Source organism: Onthophagus taurus, chromosome 2, assembly GCF_036711975.1.
Source record: "Onthophagus taurus isolate NC chromosome 2, IU_Otau_3.0, whole genome shotgun sequence".
NCBI classification, from domain to species: Eukaryota; Metazoa; Arthropoda; class Insecta; order Coleoptera; family Scarabaeidae; genus Onthophagus; species Onthophagus taurus.
Genome location: NC_091967.1, coordinates 14,069,854 through 14,095,928, shown reverse-complemented (window position 1 = coordinate 14,095,928; position 26,075 = coordinate 14,069,854). Strand labels below are relative to the sequence as shown.

Below are 26,075 nucleotides of genomic sequence, written 5' to 3'. Positions count from 1 at the left end.
CAGAGCACATCGTTGTTATTTGGAACGTTAAGTCCTTAATTTCCTGTCGCTCTATTCACACGAACGACGTCACGCGTTTCGCGACTAAAGCTGGCAGACGATTGTACCATCCAAGGTGATTCATTCGCTAAATTTGGGGCTCGAAATGGCATGGAAATTTGGATATCAGGCTCGCGACCCGAAGGTCACAACATGCGCATTTCCGTTCAATTCGGACATTCTGCGGTGGTAATAATGTCGATTTTCTCTGGGTTAATACAGAATGATCGCAGTTTCATGAAGCTCGACCCGCTTTGTATATCAACTGTTTTGCCAGGAAAATTAAAGCAAATGTTATTGCATAGCGCCGAAATACAAAGGCTTAATAATATCGGAAACGCAGTTTGCCAAACGCCGTTGCATTTAAACACATGTCGTTAGTAGATTATTATACCATTCCTGTATAAAAAGTTTTAATGTTACAAGCGAAAATGTCGTTCTTTCAATTTTATTTCAGTTTTGTAAACCACTATTGAAATGTTCTGTTTATGAGATTCGCGTTAATTTAAAAGTATACAGCATAGCTAACAAAGAGTAACCCGTTTATAATTACACTTTCCTTAATTATTGTTCTATTTCTATGGTCTACCTTCTATAAACCAAGTCGCTCTAGGCGCTTTATTATTTTAGTTCTTACCGCACTGCAAACGCCGTGTATCCAAGTATAAGCTGGATGTTTGTTTAGTAATTCAGTTTACGTAAATGCAAATTCCATGGTGAGGTGAGAAAGCGTGTTCTGAACACTAATCTGCTCAACGTATATTCCTAACTTTCCCCTTCCTACTAATTACTTCCCTCATTGTTCAACCCCCACCCTATTGTGTAGATATGGATAATTTAGGTAATATACATATAATTGATATTACACTGCTAGAGCTTGAAATCTAGATAATAATACCTATATTAATTGAATTATTTACTTGGATATTTTGCATTAAAAATTACGTAGGCAGTTTATTTAGTCAGAAATTGAAACAGGAAGTATATAAGTTAGATAAAAGCTACAGAAATTACTCCGTGGAGGAGCCATAACATCTCTTCCAGTCCTCCAATTTTCGTCCGGACTGCCATCGTTCCTGCCTTGAGATTACATACACGAAGATACAAATCGTGGGTGATATATCCAGGTTGATGGGCCACCTTAACGGAAACCCCGGGGCTCATATTGTTTGCCAGACAAATGGTAGACATGATATTCAGAGAAAATATATTTTCATGTATTTCTTTAAGTCACTTAAATTTATAAAACGATTAGGATGGTAAATTTGAGAGAAAAAGAAAAAATGTCCAATTAAATCAACACCGGTGGCTGTGTGGAAAAACATTGGTCGAATGGAATCGATTTGAAATTACATTTTTAGGCCATAATTCTTTTGCAGGAACCTGAAGCGAACAGACCATTTTTAAAAAGTCCTGAAACATAAATATTGTAGGCCATTTGCTCGCTTCATTGCATCTAATGGCACTTTAAATATATTTGACTTGTGTTCGATTTCAAGTTAGCCTACCGTGAAGTTCGCTTTTAATTATTATTACTATTATGCGGTATTTAACTCCAATTTAGTTAAACACCGCAATAAAGAGTGCACGTATTTGTATTTTCTCCATTTTAAGGATACCATTTTAATATACAGAAGTGAACGTTAATTACAATAAGACTTAACAAGTAAATTAAATTCTCGCGAAGCAACATCTTGCTTGTTTTCAGTTCCAGTTATTAATACAGCGTTGCATTTGCATATAAAGGACAAAGACTGAGTTGTCTTATTAAAGAAGGTTTTAATAAAGGTGCAAAATTAAAATTATTTCCCCATTTCATCTTCGCTTTTGCGAAACAATCAATTCATACAATTTTCTAAATACACAATAATTATAGAATTATTTTTGAGAGGGTTTAATATTTCAAAATCAATAGGGAATAATTTCCCACTTTATAGTTAGTGGAAACGTTAACGGTAAAATATAGGGTTTAGTTAAACGTTTTAATTACATAGAAACGATTTATCACCATCATGATAGGAACGTCATAATCGGACCGTTAATTTTATTATAGTTCGCACCGATTGCTGTAAATTGTCGATAATTGATGACAAATGGGCATATTCATTGAAAGGATCGACGATATGTTTCAGGATTGATGGGAAAAATGTACCTTTTTCCGTTATTAATTGGCGAAACGAGTCAGTCATAAATCATAATACATCCTGGACATCAATGCAAAATTCCTGTTAAAGCGTTTTTAACAAAACGAAAATGTCACATTAAAATTTATAGTGTTTGAGAAAAACAAATTAAAAATTTATATCAAGGTTAAGTTTCTACACAATATTAAATCCGTTGCAAGGCATGAATCGTAATGCAGATATCTCTATCATCAGTAAACTTCAAGAAAGTTCGGTAGTCTCTCTAATTCAATCTCTAGGAAGTAAGTAAGCTAATCTCAAGTGAACGCCTCTACAAAGTTTGTAATTTAGATCCGTTTCGGTTGTGAAATGAACTTTCAAGTGAAGATTGCTGAATTCAACTGCATTATTTTGATCGATTCATCCCACTACACATTTATCATCACACTTAAAGATATAAATAAATCTATATAATTAAATTTCTTTTAGGTATCCTTCTTTTCAACCAGTCCAGAGCTGAGTAACAAACAACGTTTCGAGTTTTTTACACGAACAATTCCATCTGATCGTTATCAAGTTAAAGCTATGGTAGATATTGTTCGCAAGATGGGATGGAGTTACATATCAATCATCTACGAAGAATCAAACTATGGAATAAAAGTAAGTACTTAATAGGTTGAGAAAGAACGAAAGATAGAATGTTGTGTAGATGGTAATAATATTTCGAGGTTGAAAACAGAATGAAACTTGTTAACAACGTTATTTCACGGATTTCGCCCAATTCTCGATGGGCAAACTGACAACCTTGCTTTCAATTCGCGGACAGGTTGTCTTCTCGAAATTCACCAAGAGTTTCAAATGGTTATTTTTACGAAATTTACAAATCCTTGATACACCCAAGTTAGTTCGACCGGAAAATGATATTCATAAAATTAACAATGTGATTTTCAACCACAGTTTTCTAAATTGATATAATTAGTTTGATGACCCTTAAAGTAATACTTATATTCTAAAATTTCAATCATCGCAAGTTTTCTCCAGCTATATCTGCATACAATCTCTAAAGACGGGTAATATTATGCATTAATGTTGTAGCATTGTATAATAAAATAGCATTCGTTGTTAATACATTACAATTAATGTCTAAATGCATATCATTAATTTTATTAACTAAAACGTTATATTATGATTTTAGCTCTAAAAATTTAATCTACAAAATAAATTTTTGGTATAAATTGATGTTTCCCCTACTAGATAGTGGGCACGCCTGAAATGAACTTTTTTAACTTTTAATAACTTTATAAACATCCCGCAGTCTTCTGAAAAGGTAAGCAAACTTGCATTCTCATGGATTTTAGAGTTACATCACTGCATTTACGTTACGAAGGAAATCGCTGGAAAAAGTTGTATTGATAGAAAGCCAGAGGTTTGAGCTTTGACTGCTATGACGGTTAAGGGTTTGAAAAGTAGGAAAGAGAATTAAAGGTAAAGGATCATTGGGTAAAAGGGACAAACATTTAAGAGCTGCAATGCGCTTTCACATAAAAAACGTTATGTGTAAAATAGTATCCACAATTTAAGAAAGAATTAAAGAAAATTTTAAAAATTGCAACATCACTATTTTTTCTAATGTTAGTAAGTGCATTCAGCCGCAGTTTTATAAATAAACTAATAGTCCAACGGCATTTTTCGCTAACTATTTATTTTAGTTTTAGAAGTAATTGAACGTTACAAGTATGAATAGCAACACGGTTTACAAAACACAACGGTTTTAATTGTTATAAAAGAGTAAATCATGGTTCCCTAAATTTTCAAACGGCGGCTTTAACAAAATTTGTGTATTGTTTTGTTACACTAACAATATCAAATGGTTTTGTTATTGAACTCGGGAAAATGAAGTAGAGTATAATGCATCATAATTAACGCCTATAAAAATAACAAAATTTATAAAATTATTATATACAATTTTTATTGTAGTAGCGAAAATTACTTTATATCAGATCAAAAGGACCGTTATTTAATTTAGCGTTGTTTATAAATTGTGCTCAATTTGGTTCTATAATGGTTTTATTATGTTTTTGAAACTAAATGTGTTACATATAATTTATATATTTATTAAATTCAGTTATTATAGTTGATGAATTAATGCATTTGTGCATGTTTTAAGTCTATAACAATTTTTCAAAAACCTTTATTTAAGCATTCCGATTCAATTGGATGACGAAAATAGGGTTTAATAAATTCATTCACTGATTTAGAATTCGTCATTTTAATACTTAATCATAAAGATATCAACTTTTAAAAGTTCGTGAGCAAAACTATTCAGAATTCGATATCAACATTTTTTCACAGATAAATTTCTTACGTGATGAAACAAATATTTTTAACTATGTCATATTTTCCATCAGCGATTGTTTTAATTCTTAAAGAATCATCTAATTTTCATATTGTCGTAGTTTTCTCTCCATTTACGTATCTGAGAGCAAAAGTGAAAGAGTGCAATATTGTTAAGAATGAAATTAGTTACAACTTTTGTAACTTTTAACTTTTATTACAGTTCTTTTATAATATGCTCCGAATCCCAAGCGTTCTATTTAACAACTTGAAAGACTACACATTCGTTTAATTTTCATATTTTTCTCAATATTTATGCATCTGATTGTGAGAGCAAAAGTGGAAGAGCGCAATATTATTAAGAATAAAATTTGTGACAACTTTTATTCAAATTTTTTTTTGTAATACACTTTACCATCAACAACTTATAAACCAACTCATTCATTTAATTTTGTCTCCAAAGATACGATTAAATCTTCTTTCTTACAACATTGCAGCTTTTTGATTGCGATATATTTTATTATACCTTGTTTTTTTAATGGTACTTTGTCACTTTCAGACGGTATTTATTCTACTTATAAAACGTTCTCCTAATGACAGTGTCTCTTTTCATGTTGGTCACGAAGTGTTTCTCCGCTGCGGCGCAAATCTAAACCTCTATGCTACGCAAGTTACGAAATGCCAGCATAAATTTTCATTTACAACAATTACTCTGAGCTTTTACAAATCCTTTTCATGGGTTTAAAATTGTTACTAATGGACGCCGAATTATTCTAGAAGTTTAAAAGCGTCCGTTTATACCAAAGTGCGACCCCCTTTTGTAAACCAACTCACTGTACCACATTCGGCATTTAATTTAGTTATTATATTATTAAAGTGTACAATATAATTTTTTGTTATTTTTATAATTTTGTGACTAGAGATTTCGGAAATTATTAACAGTTTCATCAAAAAAGTGTGAAGTATAAGTAAATTACTAACTGTATTAGATTTCTGTTGCCGGTTTCGCCCATTTAAATGGTTGATTTATGATCCTGAAATTGTTTCTGACGTATGGTTTTAACGACCTCCCTACATGCTTAGCTAATTTTATATGTCCGAGTTTCGTCAAACAAATGGGGTCATTAACAAATGAATTTTTACCGCCATCAAAAAATTAACAAAAAACATCCCAACCCAACTCACGTCAACTGCAAACAGACATATTTAAGATATATTACAGTGAATTTAAAAAAACCCTCCTTTTATTTAAAAATTAAAATACTAAATTAAAACGAAATATTTTTACTTTATTTAATTTATTTATTTACAGGCTTTTGAAGAACTTGAAGATTTATTAGCGGAACATAATATTTGTATAGCGGTGAAAGAGAAGTTAGTAAAGGATTCTGGCGTAGCCGATGAGTCTGCCTATGACAGCATAGTGCAGAAGTTGCTGACCAAGCCAAGGGCTCGAGGTAAGTGTAGACAAGGACAAAAGATTGCATGCTGGCATGTACTTACGGGTGACGGTCAAGTGGGCAACACAATCTCCAATGTTACGTGCGCCTTAATTGAATACTAGTTTACATAATAATACTTAGACTACAACCCACGACATAAACAAGTATTCATAACTTTTACGAGCTTTCTAAAATACAAAAGCTTGAAATTACTCGGAAAATTATATTTTGTTGCCAAACTAATAGTCATTAATAACTAATTGAAACCTGACCAACTTTGAAATCAAGCATAGTCATGTGCGGGAACATTGTTATACATGTTCCGGCACGTTTAATACGTTTCAAGAGCAAAATTAGTAATACAATGTTGTTGGCAGCTTCATATCGGCTACACGGAAAACTATACACACAATAACGTTGTGTTTGTCGCCGTTCTGTTTACAGTTTTGTCACATACGTAACAATCTGGCTATTTCAATGCAAACTTGTTAACGTCAACTACTATAATGACGGCGGATCAATACTGTTGCACTATATTACAAAAGTTGGGAGTATTTTAAATCAAGATATATTGTTACTTAAAATAATATCCAATTCTACGACATATGTAAATGAATTTCAAATTAAAATACCTACCGCTCTTGTTCAGTTCACTTTAACAAAACGGCGACTTTAAATATTCCATCCTGCTTACGTGCACGAATTTTTCTCGTTTCGCGACAACAAAGCTTTTCGCAACTAACATGTTAGTACAATTTCGAACTCAAGCGAACAAAAGAACATTTAGCTATAGTACAAGAGGGATACAATAACGTAGGAAAACGGCATGCTTTTTTACTTTCAAGCGAACAAAAGTCCACCATTTTGCTTTTGGTACTTTTTTACAACATCGATGTTCGAAATTCTATGCCTGACAACGTACATTAGCATACATCAAGCGCCAATCGTTAGCATCCGCAGTGAAAGATTTATCACAGTGACAATGAAATATTTGGGCGACGACAAAGCTCAAAATAACGGGAAGAGATGCAAAGTTTTTTAACGGATTAGTGTGCTGGACCCACATATCCGTATCGATTAGCGAGCACACGCCCTAAATTATTGTGGAACAGCGGGATGGGAACAACGGGGAACTTATTGGATCCGATCCAAGAGGATCGGAGACAAAGAAGCGAAGGGGTGTTGATTGCACTTTCAATACGGTTTTGTGATTTCAGCCAATAATTCAAACCTAATTCTATTAGAATAATCCTTTTATAAAGTTTTTTTCAGCACAGACCAAAAATTTACATCAAGACCAATATAAATTTAAAATAAAAATAAGGTTTATCATTATTATTCTGGGTGAATTCACGTCTACTTTTTGTTGGTGCCGTGATTCCACAACGCCACGTTCAATTTCACGACAGCACATTCCAAAGTAATCCCCTGGGTACTGTAAATTTATTGCTGTCAAGCTCAGCGCGATTCCCAAATTGTATTTAATACATCTACTTGACGACGTGGAATGTTTCTCTAATAGAATGATTACGCTCAATTTTCAGTGAAATTTTAACGGTTTTCATCTAATTTTCTATTTAAAATAAAAAATTTTACTTTTCTAATTAATAAATAGTAATCAGGAAGTAAAGCGGTTTCACGAGCTTACCCCCAGTCAGCACAAAGTTGTGTTTTAGTAATTTAAAGTCTCTTGACGGTAGGGAAGTTTACTTTGTATTCGAGTAAAGTTACTTGTCGCGGAATTAGTTACACGATTGTCTCAACTTATACAAAATGATGTATACGTTATGTAAACTTATATGCTGTACAAAACTTCCGTCTTCAAAATAATGTTAGACTTATATATGTTAATTTGTATATTTTTAGTTATATAATGTTAAATTGATCCCTATGATTTTTCAAATAATGATTATTATGGTATAAGTGTAAAATATTCTTTTTATATCTCGAAAATGAAACACAAATATAACAAACAATATTATAACTTAATAACAACTTATATCAATAATCGTATATAATGCATCAACATTATGTTGTATAATATACACATATATAATCAGTTCAGTCTGATTTCAATCAGAGTAAAACCTCAATACAATGAACATCGTTAGAATAGATTTTGAATATCTGTATACTTCTCCCATGTCTTTTTTTGATGATCTGCAACGCCTCAATAACACAATCAATAGACATATCCAAAACCCCAATACGATACAAATTGGAGGTCGCTGAAAAGTCGATCCAACATGTCATGCAGTTTAAATACTTTAGAGTCGACATATCAAGCAAAATAACACCAAACATGTAGTGAAATCATAGGCAATCAAAGCTGCAGTAATATCTGGTTGCCTACGAGATATCATATGCCGGAACAAACACATTACGGTAAAAAGCAAGTAATAAAACCTGTGTAAAACCACTGCTAACATACGCAGCTTAGACAAGAGCCGAAACATCTGCGGTGCTCAACATTTTAGAAGAGAGACCTGGGTACTCTTCTAAAAAGGTGACTGCCATATTCCATCGAAATGTTTTGTAAGTCAATGTTGCCAAGGTTTCCAACTCCGGAAGGTTGTCAAGATTAAGAGTGGAACGTTTGGCACTATATATGCCAATAAGGTGACTGAGGAAGGGCTTCTTCAATGCAACTCTTGCAGCTCCATCGCCACAAGCAAGCACTCCTCGTCTTTCTCCCTTCATTTTTTAAGTGCTACCGTAGACTCTCTGTACAATACATGCTGGTCAATATTAGTTAGGCAGTTTCTGCTCAATCTGTTTATTCTTCATTGTTACTGGTAGTCTAATTACAGTATGTACGTTTATGCTAATGGTATATGCACAGTGCTCTATATTATGTGCGTTTTATTTTCATTGATTACCCTATTCACCTCTACGACTACTGAAAACTACATTTTCGCACTTAATGCAATTAACACTTTCAATTTGAGCCTTGTCAACTTAACGTGAGTCTGTAGTTTTAACTGTAAGCTGATATCTAGTGGGAACATTACATGACAGCGTCTACAGCATGGTACTTATGATATTCTACACTTCTTGAAATTAGCTAAATTTATTAGCATTTTCATCTGTCAACGTCTGTGGTAAATGTGTGTCATAATAAAATTGCTTTTTCAAGAAGCATTAACAGTGCATTAACGAAGCACATATAAAAATACATAGTACCAAATAGCATTAAAGTCGATGAAACATATTTTTGACACATCTCCCGTTAAAATAGAACTTTTTTTTTGAGATAAGATGTCGATGACCATAAAAAAACAAACTATAAAAGCCTCACGTCATTATGGTAACCGCGTGAGCCTTACATTGTTTTTCGAATATCCCAGGGATCAAGATTTCGTTCAAACACTCAAACGAAAGCTGTAAATCGTGGCTGTAAAGACAGCACTGAAACTGGTCATAAAGTTGAAGGAAAACGAAAAAGGAAAGAGATGGGTGGATGGAAATTGAGAAAATGTACAATATCCTTATCGAAATTTTCATTCCATCCAGTTTCCTTATTTAAATTTCTAATGGATTTTCACAAAGTGATCGTTTTCCTTATAAATTTTGTTATTATACGCATTTGTTAAAAATGCTGCGTTGCACTTATAAAGCGTATATAGGAGATCTTTGTGGAAAAATATGCCGGTTGGCCAAATATTGCCTTCCGGGTTTCGTACAATAAATAATTCCCCGGCGAAGAAGAGCTGGAGAATGCGCCGCGGAATGCAAAGAATTTATGAATGCTCCACACATACAATAGAAATACGATAGCTGATATTAATAATTCTCCTTGTATAAAACGCTGCTGTAACCACAGAAAGAAGCCATTCGGCTTGTCAACTGCAGCGCCAAATTTCTTCCTTGAATTTTTATGGGGAGTAAAAAATTTAGTACGCGACTTTGCTTTAACTCGGGGGCCGAGACTTCACGAACCGCACAAACAGAATATTTTTATAACGCGTCGTTTCGGCAAAAGCAAGAACACGACAAGGCTTTTTAGGATTGGAATTATTAAAATGGTGGTAGACGCATGGTACTTTTAACAAGCATGCTTCTCATTCCTTTATAGCTTTTTCGCATGAGTTTTAATAAAGATCTTTATTGCATCATCCACCAGCGCGTAGGGATACTTTATAGCTTTCTTTATAACGTTTTCAGATGCTTGCAATAAAGTGAGATAGAATTATTTTTCACTACGCTAAGACATCACTAAAATATTATTGTTATTGAAATATGTAATATTCATAGTCAGACATAACTCATATCTTTGGTTTGTGGGCGATTAGACAAATTATTCCACTATGATAATTTGTTTGACAAGTTTACCCCTCAAGTACCAAGCTTATAATAATTCGATTTGTAAGTTCGGGTGGGGACTGAATTTGGGGGTCTTATAGCACCGTTGGGATTATAGTAATTAATTCAAAATGGTTGAGGGGTGGTTGCGAGAATTTGAAAATACATTAGGTTCCTCTACAATACGGAAACGTTTAATTTTATTTATTTATTCCCAGGTGCTATAATTTTTGGATCAGATCAAGAAGTTGCTGGTGTTATGAGAGCTGTAAGAAGAAGTAATGCTACAGGGAGCTTTTCTTGGATTGGATCCGATGGATGGAGTGCACGATCTCTAGTTTCAGATGGTAATGAAGCCGAAGTGGAAGGCACGCTTTCAGTGCAACCACAAGCCAACTCTGTCGGTGGATTTGAAGAGTACTTCCTAAATTTAAACGTGGAGAACAATCGACGCAATCCGTGGTTCGTAGGTAAGATAAATCCCTAAATTTATTCTAAAGCAATTAATTTCCATGAATTTCTTTAATACCACCGCAATATAATAATTCGACAAATTAGTGGGGAACTCGTGGTCTCCATGTAAGGCTATCGCTTCAAGTGTTATCTCCGATCATAATTTAAACGAACTCACTGCGAGGATTACTCCCACGAGAGGAAGCTAACCCGCCACCACCACTTTCGTGCCAACAAAATCAATTTTAAAGCGAACCAACTTCGGCTAACACCGTGAGGCAGAATTTAATAAAAGTTTACGTTATTGTTTTCATCATTTAGGCTTACTTACTCAATATAATATTAAGTCGGTAGGATTTTGTAGATTTTACATGAATTCTTGTCACCACCACGATTTCTAATTTATTTTAAAATTCCTCTGGAATCTATTGTATTAGAAAAGTTTTAATTAATATCGTTTTGATCAACTCGTTTTAAGTAACAACACCAATTTCTATCATCAATAAGAAAGTTTTAAGAAATCTTTAAAGTTGTGAGACAATCTGTCACCACGTTGAACTTTGTTATGTAAATTAATTCAGCTTGCACATGACCCCACGTTGTACCTGCCAATTTAGTAGACAAGTGCGATTTTCTCAATTACCTTAATGGACAAGAACGTGAAACATTGAAACATGGAACAACAACGTAATCTAGAATTTAATCAAATCAAGTCGAGATTTTAACTCTGAATACAACTTATTACTATGGAATGAAAATTTATGATAAATTTACTATTGCACGTTCCATCTGAAATGTTATAAACTAGTATTTTTGGGGAACAGGTACAATATGTTCCTAATGCATCAATAAATCGTAATTTAGAATTATTTCATATATATCGTTGGATATCCCTCATTGAATAGCTGTTCTTCAGTACATCTTATAGGAAACTCTCTTCTTTCTTTTGGTTTTCTTTATCACATATCCTCTCTGCTCGCTGAAATAAGGCTTGAATCACGGAGTTTTCTGTTGTGGGTGGTGATGGGATGAAGCCTGCAGGTATCTTTTTATACGTCTTCTTTCGATATACTCCCAGTTCCATGCCCCCATCTGTCTTCCTAGTCACCAACACATCCAAGTATGGTAACTATTTTGCAGTTTTCCATGGTAAATTTTATCATGGAGTGCTGTGAGTTTAGGTAGTCTAGAAATTCCTGGAGTCGCTCTTTTCCGTGTTGCCAGATCACGAAAGTGTCATCAACGTAACGGAGCCATAGCTTCGGTTTCCACCCACTTTTCTTTAACGATTCCACTTCAAACATCTCCATTTAAAAATTTGCCATCACAGGTGATAGAGGTGACCCCATGGCTGTCCCTTCACATTGCTCGTAGTATTCTCCTTTCCAGCTGAAATATGTCGATGATAGGCAGTACTCCACTAGTTCTGAAACATCTTTCGGCAAACCCTCCGGGATGAGTTTCTGGCCAAGACCACCCACAGCTTCTTTGACTGGTACTCTGGTGAATAGAGATTCCACGTCGAAACTTACCAAGATATCCTGGGGGTGTACTTCTTCATACTCCTGATTGATTCTACAAAATGTGTGAAATCTCTGACATATGAATCTGTTTTACCTGTAAAAGGCGACAGAATCTTGGCAAGGTGTTTTGCTAGTTGCTACAAATCTTACTTCAACGATGCAAAGGTTTAATTGTGGTTCGTATAACTTTTTCTTCTACTATATAGGTCGCAATATAAAAAAGGTTGAAAACCGCTGCTTTAATCTGTATCAGTTCATCTGCCTTTAACCTAATTAAGTATAGCAATCTATTAGAGCGCATTGTAAATTTATACCCCGTCAACGTCATGAGGTATAGAAGATAATGCATTGCTCTAAAACGATCTAACCATCCATCATTGCAAATGGAATAAAGACCCAATAATTGCTAACAATCAACCCGATAATTTTTAATAATTTACGATAGAATCGAACGTACGGTCTCGGAGGGCGCGGCGAAATGAAGTGAGTGGAGAATTTGTTATTTCACGGTCGACCGAATCGATATCGTAAACTGTTTGTCCTGTTTTGTCCTTGTCTGTGATCTAAACATCCCCTCTCCTTTGCGACAACAGTTCGTTAGTTCCATTGTTCTGGATTGTACGTGTAGCAATTTTCCTGTCGTCATCTTCATCGCCATAACACAACTCAAAGCGGAAAGGAACGTGCCGCATAAGCAGCAAATCGCGCAGCCACGTTGTAATCACTTCCTGTCGACATTGAACAGCTGCAATCACACACACACAGAAATTTGATGATTTCCGTGCCTTTTGCACGGAAATCGCTTTGATGGATTGGGGTTGTATATGGAATGGTTGGCCGAATCAATTCTTCGGCGATTCACAGCGCCACCTACATTGTAGGTTGAAGTCATTCTTTTCCTCGTTCAAAATGGAACGTAAAATTGTTAATGTCCCGATATTATAGAGTATATCGCCGCTTGAATAACAAGTACTGCAATAAAAACGTGTATTCACGAAGCGAGTACTTCATATAAGGACATAACTGAATCATAACTGAATTTAATTAGAAATTATAGTTAATTTTTTTTTTGTTTCAGAATTTTGGGAACATCATTTTCAATGTCGATACCCCAACAGTTCAAGAACACCTTACAATCAAAAGCACACCAAAACTTGCACGGGAAAAGAAAAGCTGACAAAACAAAATACTGTTTTTGAAGATCAACTTCAATTTGTATCTGATGCTGTTATGGCTTTCGCATATGCTATAAGGTACGTTAATTTACTAAACAAATATGAAGTGTTTTATAAATCCCTGTCACAATCTAAGTTTTACATTGCCAAGTTATCCCATTCTTTAAAACATTCGCTACTTTACTCATATATCCAGATGCGCGCATCATTCATTTTAATGGATCGTACCATTTGCGAATAGAATTATTCAGGTCAACTTCAATTGTAACGAATGGATCTAAGAGGCACTTTAAACCCCTCAATTTATGATCCTAAAATATGTCGATCTTGAAACTACATTTAATCCATATAAATCTCCATAAAAATTGTATGCATCATAAAAAACAACAATTATATATAACTTTCTTTGTTATTCTTTTCAGAGATATGCATAAAGAGTTGTGCCATGGACGACCAGGTCTTTGTGATGCAATGAAACCAACTAAAGGAACTGAGCTTTTAAAGTTTTTAAGAAATGTTACTTTTGAGGGTAGGTATTTTTTTTATTAATACAGTATTTATTCGGACACCGTTAAGTTTAGTCTACGTGGCTTTATATTTATACCAAAGACGGTAGAATCTAAGAAGATTGCTACATCTCGAGGACTGGTGAACAGCTCTAAGGCCCGTTCGTGACGTCAGCGCTGAATAATAATTAAAACTAGAACTAACACTAGATCTGAGCTAAAAAGTTTCGGGCGACTTTAGACGTTTTAGTTCAATAAAAATATACAACAATCTAGCGCTGAATAATAATTAAAATTAGAACTACTTGTCCTTGATTAATACATCGTATAGGCAACTCGGGGAATACCCGGTCTGTTATATCGAGGTTTTACTGTATTTAATATTTATGACTGAAAAAACTTGTATAATTAATATGTACTTGCTATGAAAAAGTTGGATGGATATAAAGCTGAGTCTAAAAGCATAAGCTTTTGAAAGCCCCTTAATTTTTTTTTATAACTAATCAAAAATTTAAGTTTTAAAGTTTTCCCAATAACGCAACATATGGTTACGATAGACGAAAACCGACAACATTGCAACTTTGTTTGGAAAAGTTTTAATGAAGCGGATGTATCCTTATACAGATACAGGCATACCTTAAAGTTTGAAAATTGCGTTTTTCCGCTTTTAACGGATACTTATTCGATACTTTACCTAAAACTAAATTCATTTGCAAAAGTACACTTTAAACGAGAGGAAAGTAATGAGGAACATTTTTTTAGTTAAAAAGTAGTAACCTTTTTAATTTTTATCCCCAGGTCTTAGTGGTGATCAATTTCGCTTCGATGGAAATGGAGATGGTCCAGCGAGATACAACATCATCCATTTTAAGCAAGTATCAAGTGGAAAATACCGTTGGGTAAGAGTAGGCGAGTATATAGAAGGAACTTTAAGACTTAACATGTCAGGTAAGAACTATTTGAATTGTATTATATATTATAAAATGATTTCTATTTCGTTTTGAATCATTTTTACCGCGAAACGAATAAATTACGATTTACCCTTTAACGAAACGGCGCGATTAAAACTCTATTAGCGGGCGAAAAGGGATGATAGCGTTTCTCAACCTAATGCATATTCAAGTACAACGTCTGCAATTGACAGAGTCACTGAGTAGTGGCGCGAAGCGAATGGAAAATTAATTGTGCAGAAATTGAATCATTTAGTTTTTGAGTTTATAACGGTATTGATAACCCACTTTGCGTACACAACGATTTTCGAAGTGCATATCAGGTGGAGGATAAGTGGATGACGCTAACAAGGTATCGATTTACTAATCTCCTCTTACAATGATATTAATGTCAAGTCTTGTAAAGTATCTAACATAAACGCTATTACTAACATTCAAGGAAGCTATTTTTTATTTTAAAATTAACGACACGCAAATAGTACATTAAAATATCATAATGAATTCATTGTGGAAATTACAATATGATATCAATAATTGCAATCTAAAACTTGTAAGTCCATTAAAAACATTAAGATACCCCGACGAAAATAACTCCTCAAAAGTGAATTAACGGTTTCTAGTTTCAAGAAACTCTCTCATCCCTTTTCAGAGGTCCAGTTCAAACTGGGTCATCCGAAACTCCCAGAATCGGTGTGCAGTTTACCCTGCGAACAAGGTCAAGCAAAAAAGTACGTGGAAGGAGAAAGTTGCTGCTGGCACTGCTTCAACTGTACCCAGTACCAGGTTTGTGTGAACCAACTTTTCCACTATCCACCATCAACAAACTGTTTTCATGTCTTTGCTCATGATTTATTACCACTAACGCGTTCGCTTTTTTTCCATTGAAACATCCACCGTTCCTTGTAAACTTACTTTATGTTGTCATCACTCATATCAAAAGACGTCGTTAGTGATTACCACGAAATGATGATTTTATACACCAAAATCTTACCATCGTAATAATATTTTTAAAACACATTTTTGTCGACCCATTTTCTTCGGTTACTGAATTTATGGTGGCAATAATAGGCTAATGTAGTGTTAAAACGGTGGTCGGTGAAAAGATCAAGCATCCAAAGTAAATTAAAATCGCAGAAGCGTAAAAATTCGCGATCAAACAACTTTCGAGGGCACTAACGTGTATTAAAGTGGAAAATAGAGTTTCACCCCGTGATTAATCGGCTCGCGGCTATTCGATGCGATGTTCTACGCGACTTTTAATTATAATGCGAATTGAAATTTCAATCCGGGTCGTAGCGAGAGTGGTGTAATTTAATGTGGCCAAACCTAAATGATTCAAACAATTTTACGAGAGCAATGTATGTTAAATTTAGTGGAATTTAGTACGTAATGTTGACGAAATTTATTTAAGATCAAGTGTTAGTTCTAGTTTCAGTTCAATAAAAATGTACAACGTAGTGATATCTAGTGCTAACTAGGGCTGCCTAGCACTGTCACTAGAACTAACACTAGACCTATAACTAGAAACATTCGGATTTAGCCGTACGTCCCTTATGACGGCTAAACCCGAATGTTTCTAGTTCTGGATCTAGGGTTGGTTATGTTTTTATTTCAAGAAAAATATGTAATATAGCAATATATAGTGCTAACTAGCACTACCTCGCACTGTCACTAGAACTAACACTAGACCTATAACTAGAAGCATTCGGATTTAGCCATACGTCCCTTAAGACGGCTAAACCCGAATATTTCTAGTTCTAGGTCTAGTGTTACTTCTAATAGTAGTGTTAGTTCAAGTTTTAGTTTTTTTAAAAAGTTTTCATCTCGTACGACTTTTAATTATAATGCGAATTGAAATTTCATTCCTGGTCGTAGCGAGAGTGGTGTATCTATCAAATTTAATGTGGCTAAACCTAAATGATTCAAACAATTTTACGAGTGCAATGTACGTTAAATTTAGTGGAGTTTAGTACGTAATATTGACGAAATTTATTTAAATAGGCAGTAACCGCGATAGTTAAACGTAAAATAAAGTTTAACGGAACAGTATGCTCTATAAACATAAGCGCAATGGTGACAGTTCCGGGTTATCACAGTCGCAAGCAAATGTTGTTAAATAAATATTTTATTCCATTTAAACGAAATGCTTAAATTTAACACTAAATTACTAAAGTAAAAAATAAATAAATTCGGGTTTTTGTTTTAATTTCTTTCAACTTAATTACGATATTTAAATAAGATTGAAATTCATTTAAGCTGGGGTTGAAACCAGATGTTCTCAATCGCAGAAGGCATCGGTTAACGCCTCCTTTGATACAGCACGCATCGTGTCGTGCACAGGCATACATCGTCAACTCTGAAATTGGAATCGGTCCTACTTTAACAAGCTAGTTTCCAACTAGAATACGTACTTGAGCCAATCGAATTAGTTTCCGTAGATGACGTCCTACAGGAACTAATGAAATCTCGCTTAATTACCGCCTTGAGCAGCTTTCGTTGCGCGCCGTTAGCCTCAAATAAAAAGTTTCCTAATTGATCTCTACTGAAAAGAAGATTATAGTTTCCCAATTAATTCCTCGTTTTGTTGGTTCAGATAAGGAATCCTACAGATGAAACTCAGTGTAAACCATGTCCTCGGGGCACTGTACCGAATCCGTTGCATACTCGCTGCATGGATATCCCAGAGGAGTATTTACGACCAGATAGTGGATGGGCCATCGGCGCTATGGCCTTTAGTTCTACTGGAATTCTGATTACTATGTTCGTAGCTGGCGTATTCATCAAACACAACGACACACCTGTCGTCAGAGCTTCAGGGAGGGAATTAAGCTACGTGCTACTTGCAGGAGTGTTCATGTGCTATTCAGTCACATTTGCACTTGTTCTTCGACCTAATGATGTTCTTTGTGGTATACAAAGGTAATAATAGATGTTTAAAAAAATGTTACGTCTAAAATAGTTAAAACGTTATGTGCTAGTTACAAATAGATATAAAAAAGATGTAGATAATAAATTATAATATTAAATATAAAACGTAACGGTTCTATAGAATATAAAATATATGATATCCCATAAAACGATTTGAATACGTCTAGTAAATATGTTAGCATATTTGAATATCAACGAACCTGTAACGAAATCGTTTATATTTACAGTTTTTCATATTTCAATTTTTATGTACGTTATAGATTCGGTGCTGGGTTTTGTTTTACTGTTGTATACGGAGCCCTACTTACAAAAACTAACAGGATTTCAAGAATTTTCAACGCAGGGAAACGATCAGCAAAAAGACCTAGCTTCATTTCTCCGAGATCTCAGTTAATAATATGCTCTGGACTAATTGGGATACAGGTAACACATTTTTATTAAAATATTTTAAAATGATTTTTGACAAGTACCTATTTATATAATAGATTAGTAATCTAGTATGAATATATCGTTTAAATTTACCACCACCTATACGCGTTTATGACCGCGCCAGCAAAACCGTGCGTAATCGAATCACAGGTCAATTTACTGCAACCACCGGGGGAGTTTAATTGTCAGATCACTGCGGAAATCGCTAACGATCATTTCCCATCACCATTCGGGATATTTCGTAAGTGGTTGATCCCTGTGACCAAAAATTACGCATAAACATTTTGAAGGGAATCAAATAGCAACGCGATTAGAGAAACATTAATTGGATGCAGTATTTCATTAAAGTCAAATGCTGAGGTGGTAACCTTTTCCTGAAATATTTCAAACCTATTTAATGCAGTAACTGCGGTATTTATAACAAGAAATAACGAAGAAAACGTATACTTAACACAAACTTTTATAAAAAACACAGATTGTGACTTCTACGCCTGATCTCACTAATACTGCAAGTGGAGATATATTGCTTCAAGAACAAATACCCTTAAGCGTGTATATTTGTAACAATAAGAAATATTAATAAAGAAACTCGTATACCCGCTGACGCGCCCCCGGAAAGTTAATGTACAAGATTCGGTTAATAAATCGAACTTTAGAAATGAAAGAGCGTCCGCTGAGTTTGATATCCACTTTTGCAACGAGAACCCGGTCGCCGTCAGTGCTAGACTTAATTGAAAAATAACTTCTTGTACTTTATCGATATCATCCCCGTGGGAAAATATGTCATCTGCGGAAATTTCGCGTTGAGGAATTCCACTCCTAAAGGTTGACTTTAAGAATATACAGCTGTGACCGAATTTTCTTTTAATTCTTAGTTAGTGATAACTCCATACGATACGCTGCAACGAATGATTATCTTCGTAAACCCAAATTTGTCGATACATTTCACATACTGTCAATTTTTTAATGACAACCGAACTAAAAAAACTCCCATTATTTTTGAGTAAATATGAACGCACACTTTCGACACTTGACTGACGTGAATAAATTGATGAATTATTTTTCTAATTTCAAATTCGCTGAATCTGATCAATAAATTCAGTTGTGCAGTGTTAGTTGGAATATAATTCTGTACAGTAAAATGGGAAAATCAACCCGCATGATTGATCAAAGAATTGGATTAAATTTTTAAAAAGTAACTAACATAAATAATCCAGGTTTTTGCGATGAGATACTATTTCGTTGAATATATGCAGGAAACGGATACACTCGATGACCGCATTTATTTCCAAAATACAACAGGAAAAAAAACGTAATAAAACTCGAAACCACTGTATTGCTTTGTCTGACAGTTTATTCGATTACTGTGATAAAGATACCCCACTAAGTTTGCAAGATGATGACACATTATTATATGTATTGAAAAACTCATATTTAATTTTACTAAATCGCGTAAGATTTGTTATCTGACTCCGTCTTCGTTAGCTAGCATTGGTACTGTCACCCTATTCAAGCCTTTCAAAATTTCTATTTTTTCCAATGTTAAAACGACCGTTTTTACTACGCTTCTAAATACTGCAGCGATGGCAAGGCGATACCACTACAGTACATATGAAATGATAGGGTCATCATACGTCTGGATTTTTTCAGATTTGTACTAGTTTCGAGTGCACCCAGGGATCGTTCGGGCGTTTTTTTTCCAATTTATCCGTTTTCATTTCCGATACATAACAGTATTGTTTTTTCGGAAAAAATAGGCATTATTATCTTTCAATTCAGCTTGAAAAGTGTGCAATATTTTACTTGATATGATTGTGATAATTGTTTCCAATTTGAAAACTTGCGTTATTAGTGTTGAGCTATCCTTTATAATTTCCTACTTAACAGATCCAAAATACTTGTGCAATCTTCTAAGTTCGGCAGAAATTAAGCTTATCATCTTCTTCTTATCGAAAGCCATATCACTTGTTATGACGCTTCGTCGTTGCTGGTTCCGCTTCTTCTGTGATATTGGGGTCCAGCTGTCTTTCCATCGCTTTGAAGGTCTTCCTCTCCGTCTTTTTGTGTAAGTTTTGCCACAGTAATTTAATGAAATAAATGTAAGCAAAATTAGAATAAATACAATCCTTCCCTGATTTGCTATGATTAATCGAGTTTCTAGCTTATTTTCCTTCGGTTACTTTTTGGAATGAATTGTGCAACTTTTGCTCTTTAAACTTGCAAAATATAGTAAAGATCTTTTCATCTAGAAATTAATGAGCGAACGGAGCAAGACGACCATGCTACAAATACAATAATAATATTTTCGGAGTGGATAAGTAAGTTTATATGATCGATCATTTTTTCAAATGTGCAAACGAAAAGGTAAATGTAGATGTAAAATTATACAATAAATGCCATCCTTATCAATTTAAATTTAGCTCCCGTAACAATTTCTAGCTGAATTATAAATATAATAGAAATTTCACAAATGAACATAAGATCGCCCATTTTCACAGTTATTCTGCTGTAGAACTGTTACAGTAATTATCAAGTTTAATTAGAGTAGTGTGTAATAATTCAATTATTTTTATTTATTTTTTTATGGCAGATATAACTCCGTAATTCATTCACATCCGAAATTAAATTTATTACCTCGTAGAGTATACATAAAATGTATGTATGAATGTATTAATAATTTTATTTCTTTTTGTTCATTTGAATTTATTTAGTTTAATGAATTTAAAATAATATATCTTTATTACAAATTTTAATTTATTTTATACCGCGCTGTTTTAAGCAATTCCTATTTCTCATAAATTTAGTAACGTAACTAACTTTCGTTCCATGTAACGACTCGCCAAAGCGTGAACACCTGCGAGAAACAAAGAACACTTTCCCTCGGCGGTTTTCACCCTCGGTGTAACGAAACTCTGCCTGAATACCCATGTATTCCAAAGGCGTCAGCTACCCAACACTTTCCTGACAAACTCATCTACCGGCTGCAACCCTACGAGACCGCATAAATAATAAAACTAGGGTTCGTTTATTACTTTACTTTCACGCCAATGCCAACCGCACCTGTACGTATACAATAGGGTAAGCTAAGCCAGTTTCCTGAAGGCGATCTGGGCAGTTTTCAACAATCATAAGCGTAATCGTCCATTACGTTCTCGGCGACTTCTTTGATGGTCGTCTAAAGGGGTAGCTTTTTGAAATGTCGTCAGCACGTTTCAACTGAAACGGAGGAACTTTATTATATCTTAAAAATATTTTTATTTTTTTGTATTTTATTTAGACATGAAAAAAAAGTTAATACACCATTACAAAAGAATTATGTATTCATAAAATATCCATTACATGGGGTGGTTTTATTTAAAAGCCAGTTCGGGTCATAAACCGAACACGCTGCGTATACTTTGTAACTTTTTAGGGGATGGTAATCGCCTGATAGTAAACTCCTTTTTATAGGTATTGATAAACGGAGTATGGATGGTGATTTCACCAGCTAGAGCCATTCACCATTATCCTACCAAGGATGACAACCTCCTTGTGTGCTCTTCTTCCATAGACGCTTCATATATGATAGCATTCATGTATCCCATATTTTTGATTATAATATGTACAATATACGCAGTTCTTACAAGAAAAATTCCAGAAGCTTTCAACGAATCTAAACATATCGGTGAGCTATTAAATAAGTTGTAAATTCCTTTTATTTGTATCCGTATTTATTTAGGGTTTGCAATGTACACAACGTGTGTTATTTGGTTGGCATTCGTCCCACTTTACTTCGGTACTGCAAATAACGTCGCCGTAAGAATAACGAGCATGTCCGTTACAATAAGTCTATCTGCTTACGTGACATTAGCATGTCTCTTTGGCCCAAAGGTAAACCGATTCGGGACTCATCAACATTCCATCTAAACGACCTTTTACTTTCTCTTTCTTAGTTATACATTATCCTTATCCGACCGGAAAGAAACGTCAGACAAAGTATGATGCCGTTAAGATATTCTGCGATCAGCAAAACAACTGGAACGACAGGTTCCGGTAGTATGATGGCAACTGTTATGGTAACTGCTGCAACTTGCAATCAAAAACAGCAGATCCAGAAGCACGTTCCACCTGTAACCAAGGAAGAAGTTCGATTTGGTAATTAATCTATTTTATCTGCACTATTAATCTAATAAATATTTATGTCTTAGATGAAAAACCAAAGATTGAAACAAAAGAGTTTGGAACGCAGACGATCCCATCACCTGACACCAACCACACCGTTTACAGTTCTCAAGATCATCTACAGAAGCTCAACAACAACTGTAACGTCGGTAACGGTCCCTTGGCCATCATAGCCAAGGATATCCAGTTATAGCAGGATGTGCAAAATACCGATGCAAATAGGCAATCGGTTGAAGTGTAAACGTATACGTAAAAGATTAGTGTAATTATTATAGTATTTATAGTGTTTGTGTAAATAAGATTTTTAATACTCAAACTGATACAGGGTAATTAATAATTACATTACAGTTTAACCGCAAACATTTCTCGTATAATTTTTTATGGTGCTGTGAATATTAAACTAAGTGATAAATACGTGTGGGGGAGGGACTACTTGATTCTAGATTTAGAGGTACGTATTCAAAATACTTCTTTAACAATGTAAGATTAAGAAATACTCTTGCGTCGTCGTCATTGTATAAATGTGAGAATTAAAATTAAACAAACAGTACATAGATATTAAATACAGCGTTTAAAATTGCCATTATAAAACTTCGTAGATTAATCTTAGTTCTCCTCATTTTGTGAACGCGTTAAATGTAAACATTTTAAAAGACTTATATTTAACTCATTCGGAATACTTAATAATTTTATACATATCGTAGAAAGATACTTTGAATTAAGATTGTACATATTCTTCCATTACTAGTATCGTTCTTTGATACAATTTTGTAATTCGTTAATTGCGATGTTTCGTTACCGTTTTACCTCTACGTACAAGCTCGTTAAGCTGAGATAATTGGGTACATATTGTAAAGTAAGAAGCTGAAGGTTGTGTGCATTATCCAATATAATGAGCCCACGGAATTTGCACGCAACCCTTAAACGTCATTATCGACGCAAAGGCAGGATTGCGTTGACAATGCAGCTGTTATTAAAATACTCGTTGTATTATATTAGTGATGCTATATTCTTTTTTATGTGAAAGTTATAACAGTCCGAAATGTACCTGTACTTAATGTTCTACTGTTATTATATACATTACAGGGGATCTAATAAATGATAACATACGTAGATTGTTTCTTTTTAACAAAAAAAACCTTTAAGAAATCGAATTCTCAATGAGTAAATATTAAAATAAGGTAAGTTTGTATTTTTCAATGAATAATGTTAATCAATAACATTCTTATTCAAAAATATCCATCACGTTTACATTCATTAGCATAGACGTGATGTTCTATTCAATGAAAACCATGGAGTGCAGTAGGCCTAATCCTGCCTTTATCTAGATGTCCAATAAATCGTGCCTAGCAGATGGATCTGACTATTTAATCTGGAATATCAATTCCGCTGGCCGTGCAAACTCAATTCACCGGCAGCGTTTCAGGTTAATCGGTACGATCTCGGCGTGGCCTCTGCACGCCCATTTTCAAACACCGCTCATGTTTCATTCTAACAGGGGTCGTTGAAGTTCAACAGTTCATTGAAGCAAACTAGAAATTTGACCAATAACGAATGAGCTCTCGCAATAAAATTGTTGTTTCAAATTTTCGGTCGAACAAACTTTATTCAGCAAAAAGTTGACCGTGACAGCCACTCCACATAAATCTGTTCCATTATGTATAAAACGTTACCTTGAAAAGCACTTTATATTGTTATCTCGTCACTGCTATAAGTCGAGACATCTGAATTATTTAGAACCACAAAACCGTGTATGTAGGCCATACTTGCTGCTCAAAACGAAGTCTATTCCATCCTACGTGTCCAACAAGTTCCATAAAATTTCTTTTAATACGATAAATTAACAAAAACTTTTTCCAACTATTCGATTTATGAACGTTATGAATATTTCAGCATGTTGAGACAGCTTCATTTAAAAAAATATAAATCAAATTCTATAGGCAACGCTTTTCAGCACGCGAAAAGAACAACTGTAATTAATAGCAAATTTAATTTTAGCTCGACAACAGTCACGTAACACTCGTCGGATGGTGCAACTTTTGCAAAGTGTAATGCGTTTGTTCTGTTGTTCAATTAATAGCATAATCTCATTTGAGTGACCCAGTTAAAGGCGTTGTAAACAGTGTTTCAACTAATGTGTTCTAGCACTTACTCTGTAATAAACATAGATCTGAGTCAGTATTAGGTACGAAGTTTTCATTGATTAAACGTAATTACACATAACTAGAAATAGTTTTAGTACAGTAACGATAAATTGAAATAATAAAATTAGTTTTTGTTATATTCATTTTCTTGTTCCCTTTTCTCTCCTTCAATGTGTTTCATTAGTTAGTTATTTTATTATTCCACAATTATAAAGCTAACAAAGATAATGGATAAGAATCTAGATATAAGTTTGATTTTTATATAGAATCTTTACTTTGGCAGTGATGCTGTTTTTAATTTACTAATTTTTTTCAGGCCAATAAGACACTAACTCCTTTAAAACAGAAGCAACAAATTTTGTGCCATTATTACAATTCAAAATGCATGGAGCTCCAATGATAAAAGAGATATACATCAAATGATAAATCAGACATCATAATAAATGTTTTGAGGAAAATTTGATACAATAAATACAATGCTACGTAAATAAGATTTTCGAGTTAAAGGTCAATATGCTTCTTGCCTAAAAATTCATGACATGTTTTATTACCCAGAAAATTCCGCTGGGTAGCTACCTACCCTTTTAACGAAAAAATTGCGTTAATGGAGATCTGTTTAACCCTTTCACATTTTTCAATGTTTGGCATTTCCCCCTATGCGACCAGAAATTACCTTGAAATTTCCAGAATAAATATTTCAGAAAATGAAAAATTCTGTTGTTTAATAACTGTTTATAAAAATATATTTATGTTCGTTATACATCAAATATAGCGGTTTCACTGAACTCAATAAAGTCTCAAGTATTAATAAACCAGTGGAATCTCTAATATTATACTTGTAGAACAAAAGAAGCAATTTAATTGAAACAAGACTGTATTTGCATAAAGTATTTACCGTTGATACGAACGCGGCGATTGTTCAAATGCAGCATAGAATCGGCACTGTTGCGGGTATAATAGAGTACTTGGAGAAGGCGAAATTGCGAATGTCCCGGCCGACGTTTCGTACTCCACGCACTTCCATTAATTCATTGCCGACTACAAAACTGCCTTGAATAATTACAAAACTTCCGACTGGAATAAAGATCTCATTTATTCGCTGTCAAGAACCTCAACTTTTATTTGATTCTCCCTCTACAAATTTTAAGTTTTTGATAATTTACTGCCATGTAATTTTATAACTCAATCAATTTTAACCACATTTCATAAAGGATTTTTACTAAATGATTCTAAAAGAAACCAGAGAAATCTGGAAAAATTTAACTTAAACTCTGGATGGAATATAATGATTCATTCGAAAGAATGGACGCATTAAGGTTTAATGGAAGCCGCCATTCTCTCGGTTTTAATCTCAAGCGAGAAACCAGCACCTGTGTTGTATCGTGGGTGCAATTTATACTGTGAGAACCCCTTTTAATAATATCAACCCTACGAAATTTCTCGCTATTATGTTTAACGTGCCACCATGCTCTTTAATGGTTTTTTCCCATTCGCTTTTTATTTCACCTAAAAGAAAAAGATCTGATTGATTGTAAACCGGGAGAAAATCTTCTTACTTCAGCTTAA

At 34.2% G+C, this 26,075-nt stretch overlaps 1 protein-coding gene across 3 annotated transcripts in view; it reads left to right on the top strand.

Annotated features, from left to right (window-relative positions):
- Positions 1-23,478, top strand: part of LOC111426943 (metabotropic glutamate receptor 2-like) — a 127,212-nt gene extending 103,734 nt beyond the window's left edge. For all 3 annotated transcript variants that reach the window (XM_023061850.2, XM_023061851.2, XM_023061852.2), the window contains 13 exons: positions 2,652-2,822; positions 5,809-5,953; positions 10,459-10,710; positions 13,295-13,469; positions 13,814-13,920; positions 14,696-14,845; positions 15,497-15,630; positions 17,441-17,766; positions 18,036-18,198; positions 21,655-21,868; positions 21,923-22,074; positions 22,137-22,338; positions 22,392-23,478. In XM_023061850.2, the coding sequence (XP_022917618.2) occupies positions 2,652-2,822; positions 5,809-5,953; positions 10,459-10,710; positions 13,295-13,469; positions 13,814-13,920; positions 14,696-14,845; positions 15,497-15,630; positions 17,441-17,766; positions 18,036-18,198; positions 21,655-21,868; positions 21,923-22,074; positions 22,137-22,338; positions 22,392-22,558 (2,358 nt within the window). In that variant the 3' untranslated portion in view covers positions 22,559-23,478. The remainder of the gene's footprint in view (positions 1-2,651; positions 2,823-5,808; positions 5,954-10,458; positions 10,711-13,294; positions 13,470-13,813; positions 13,921-14,695; positions 14,846-15,496; positions 15,631-17,440; positions 17,767-18,035; positions 18,199-21,654; positions 21,869-21,922; positions 22,075-22,136; positions 22,339-22,391) is intronic.
- The last annotated feature ends 2,597 nt before the right edge of the window (positions 23,479-26,075 follow it).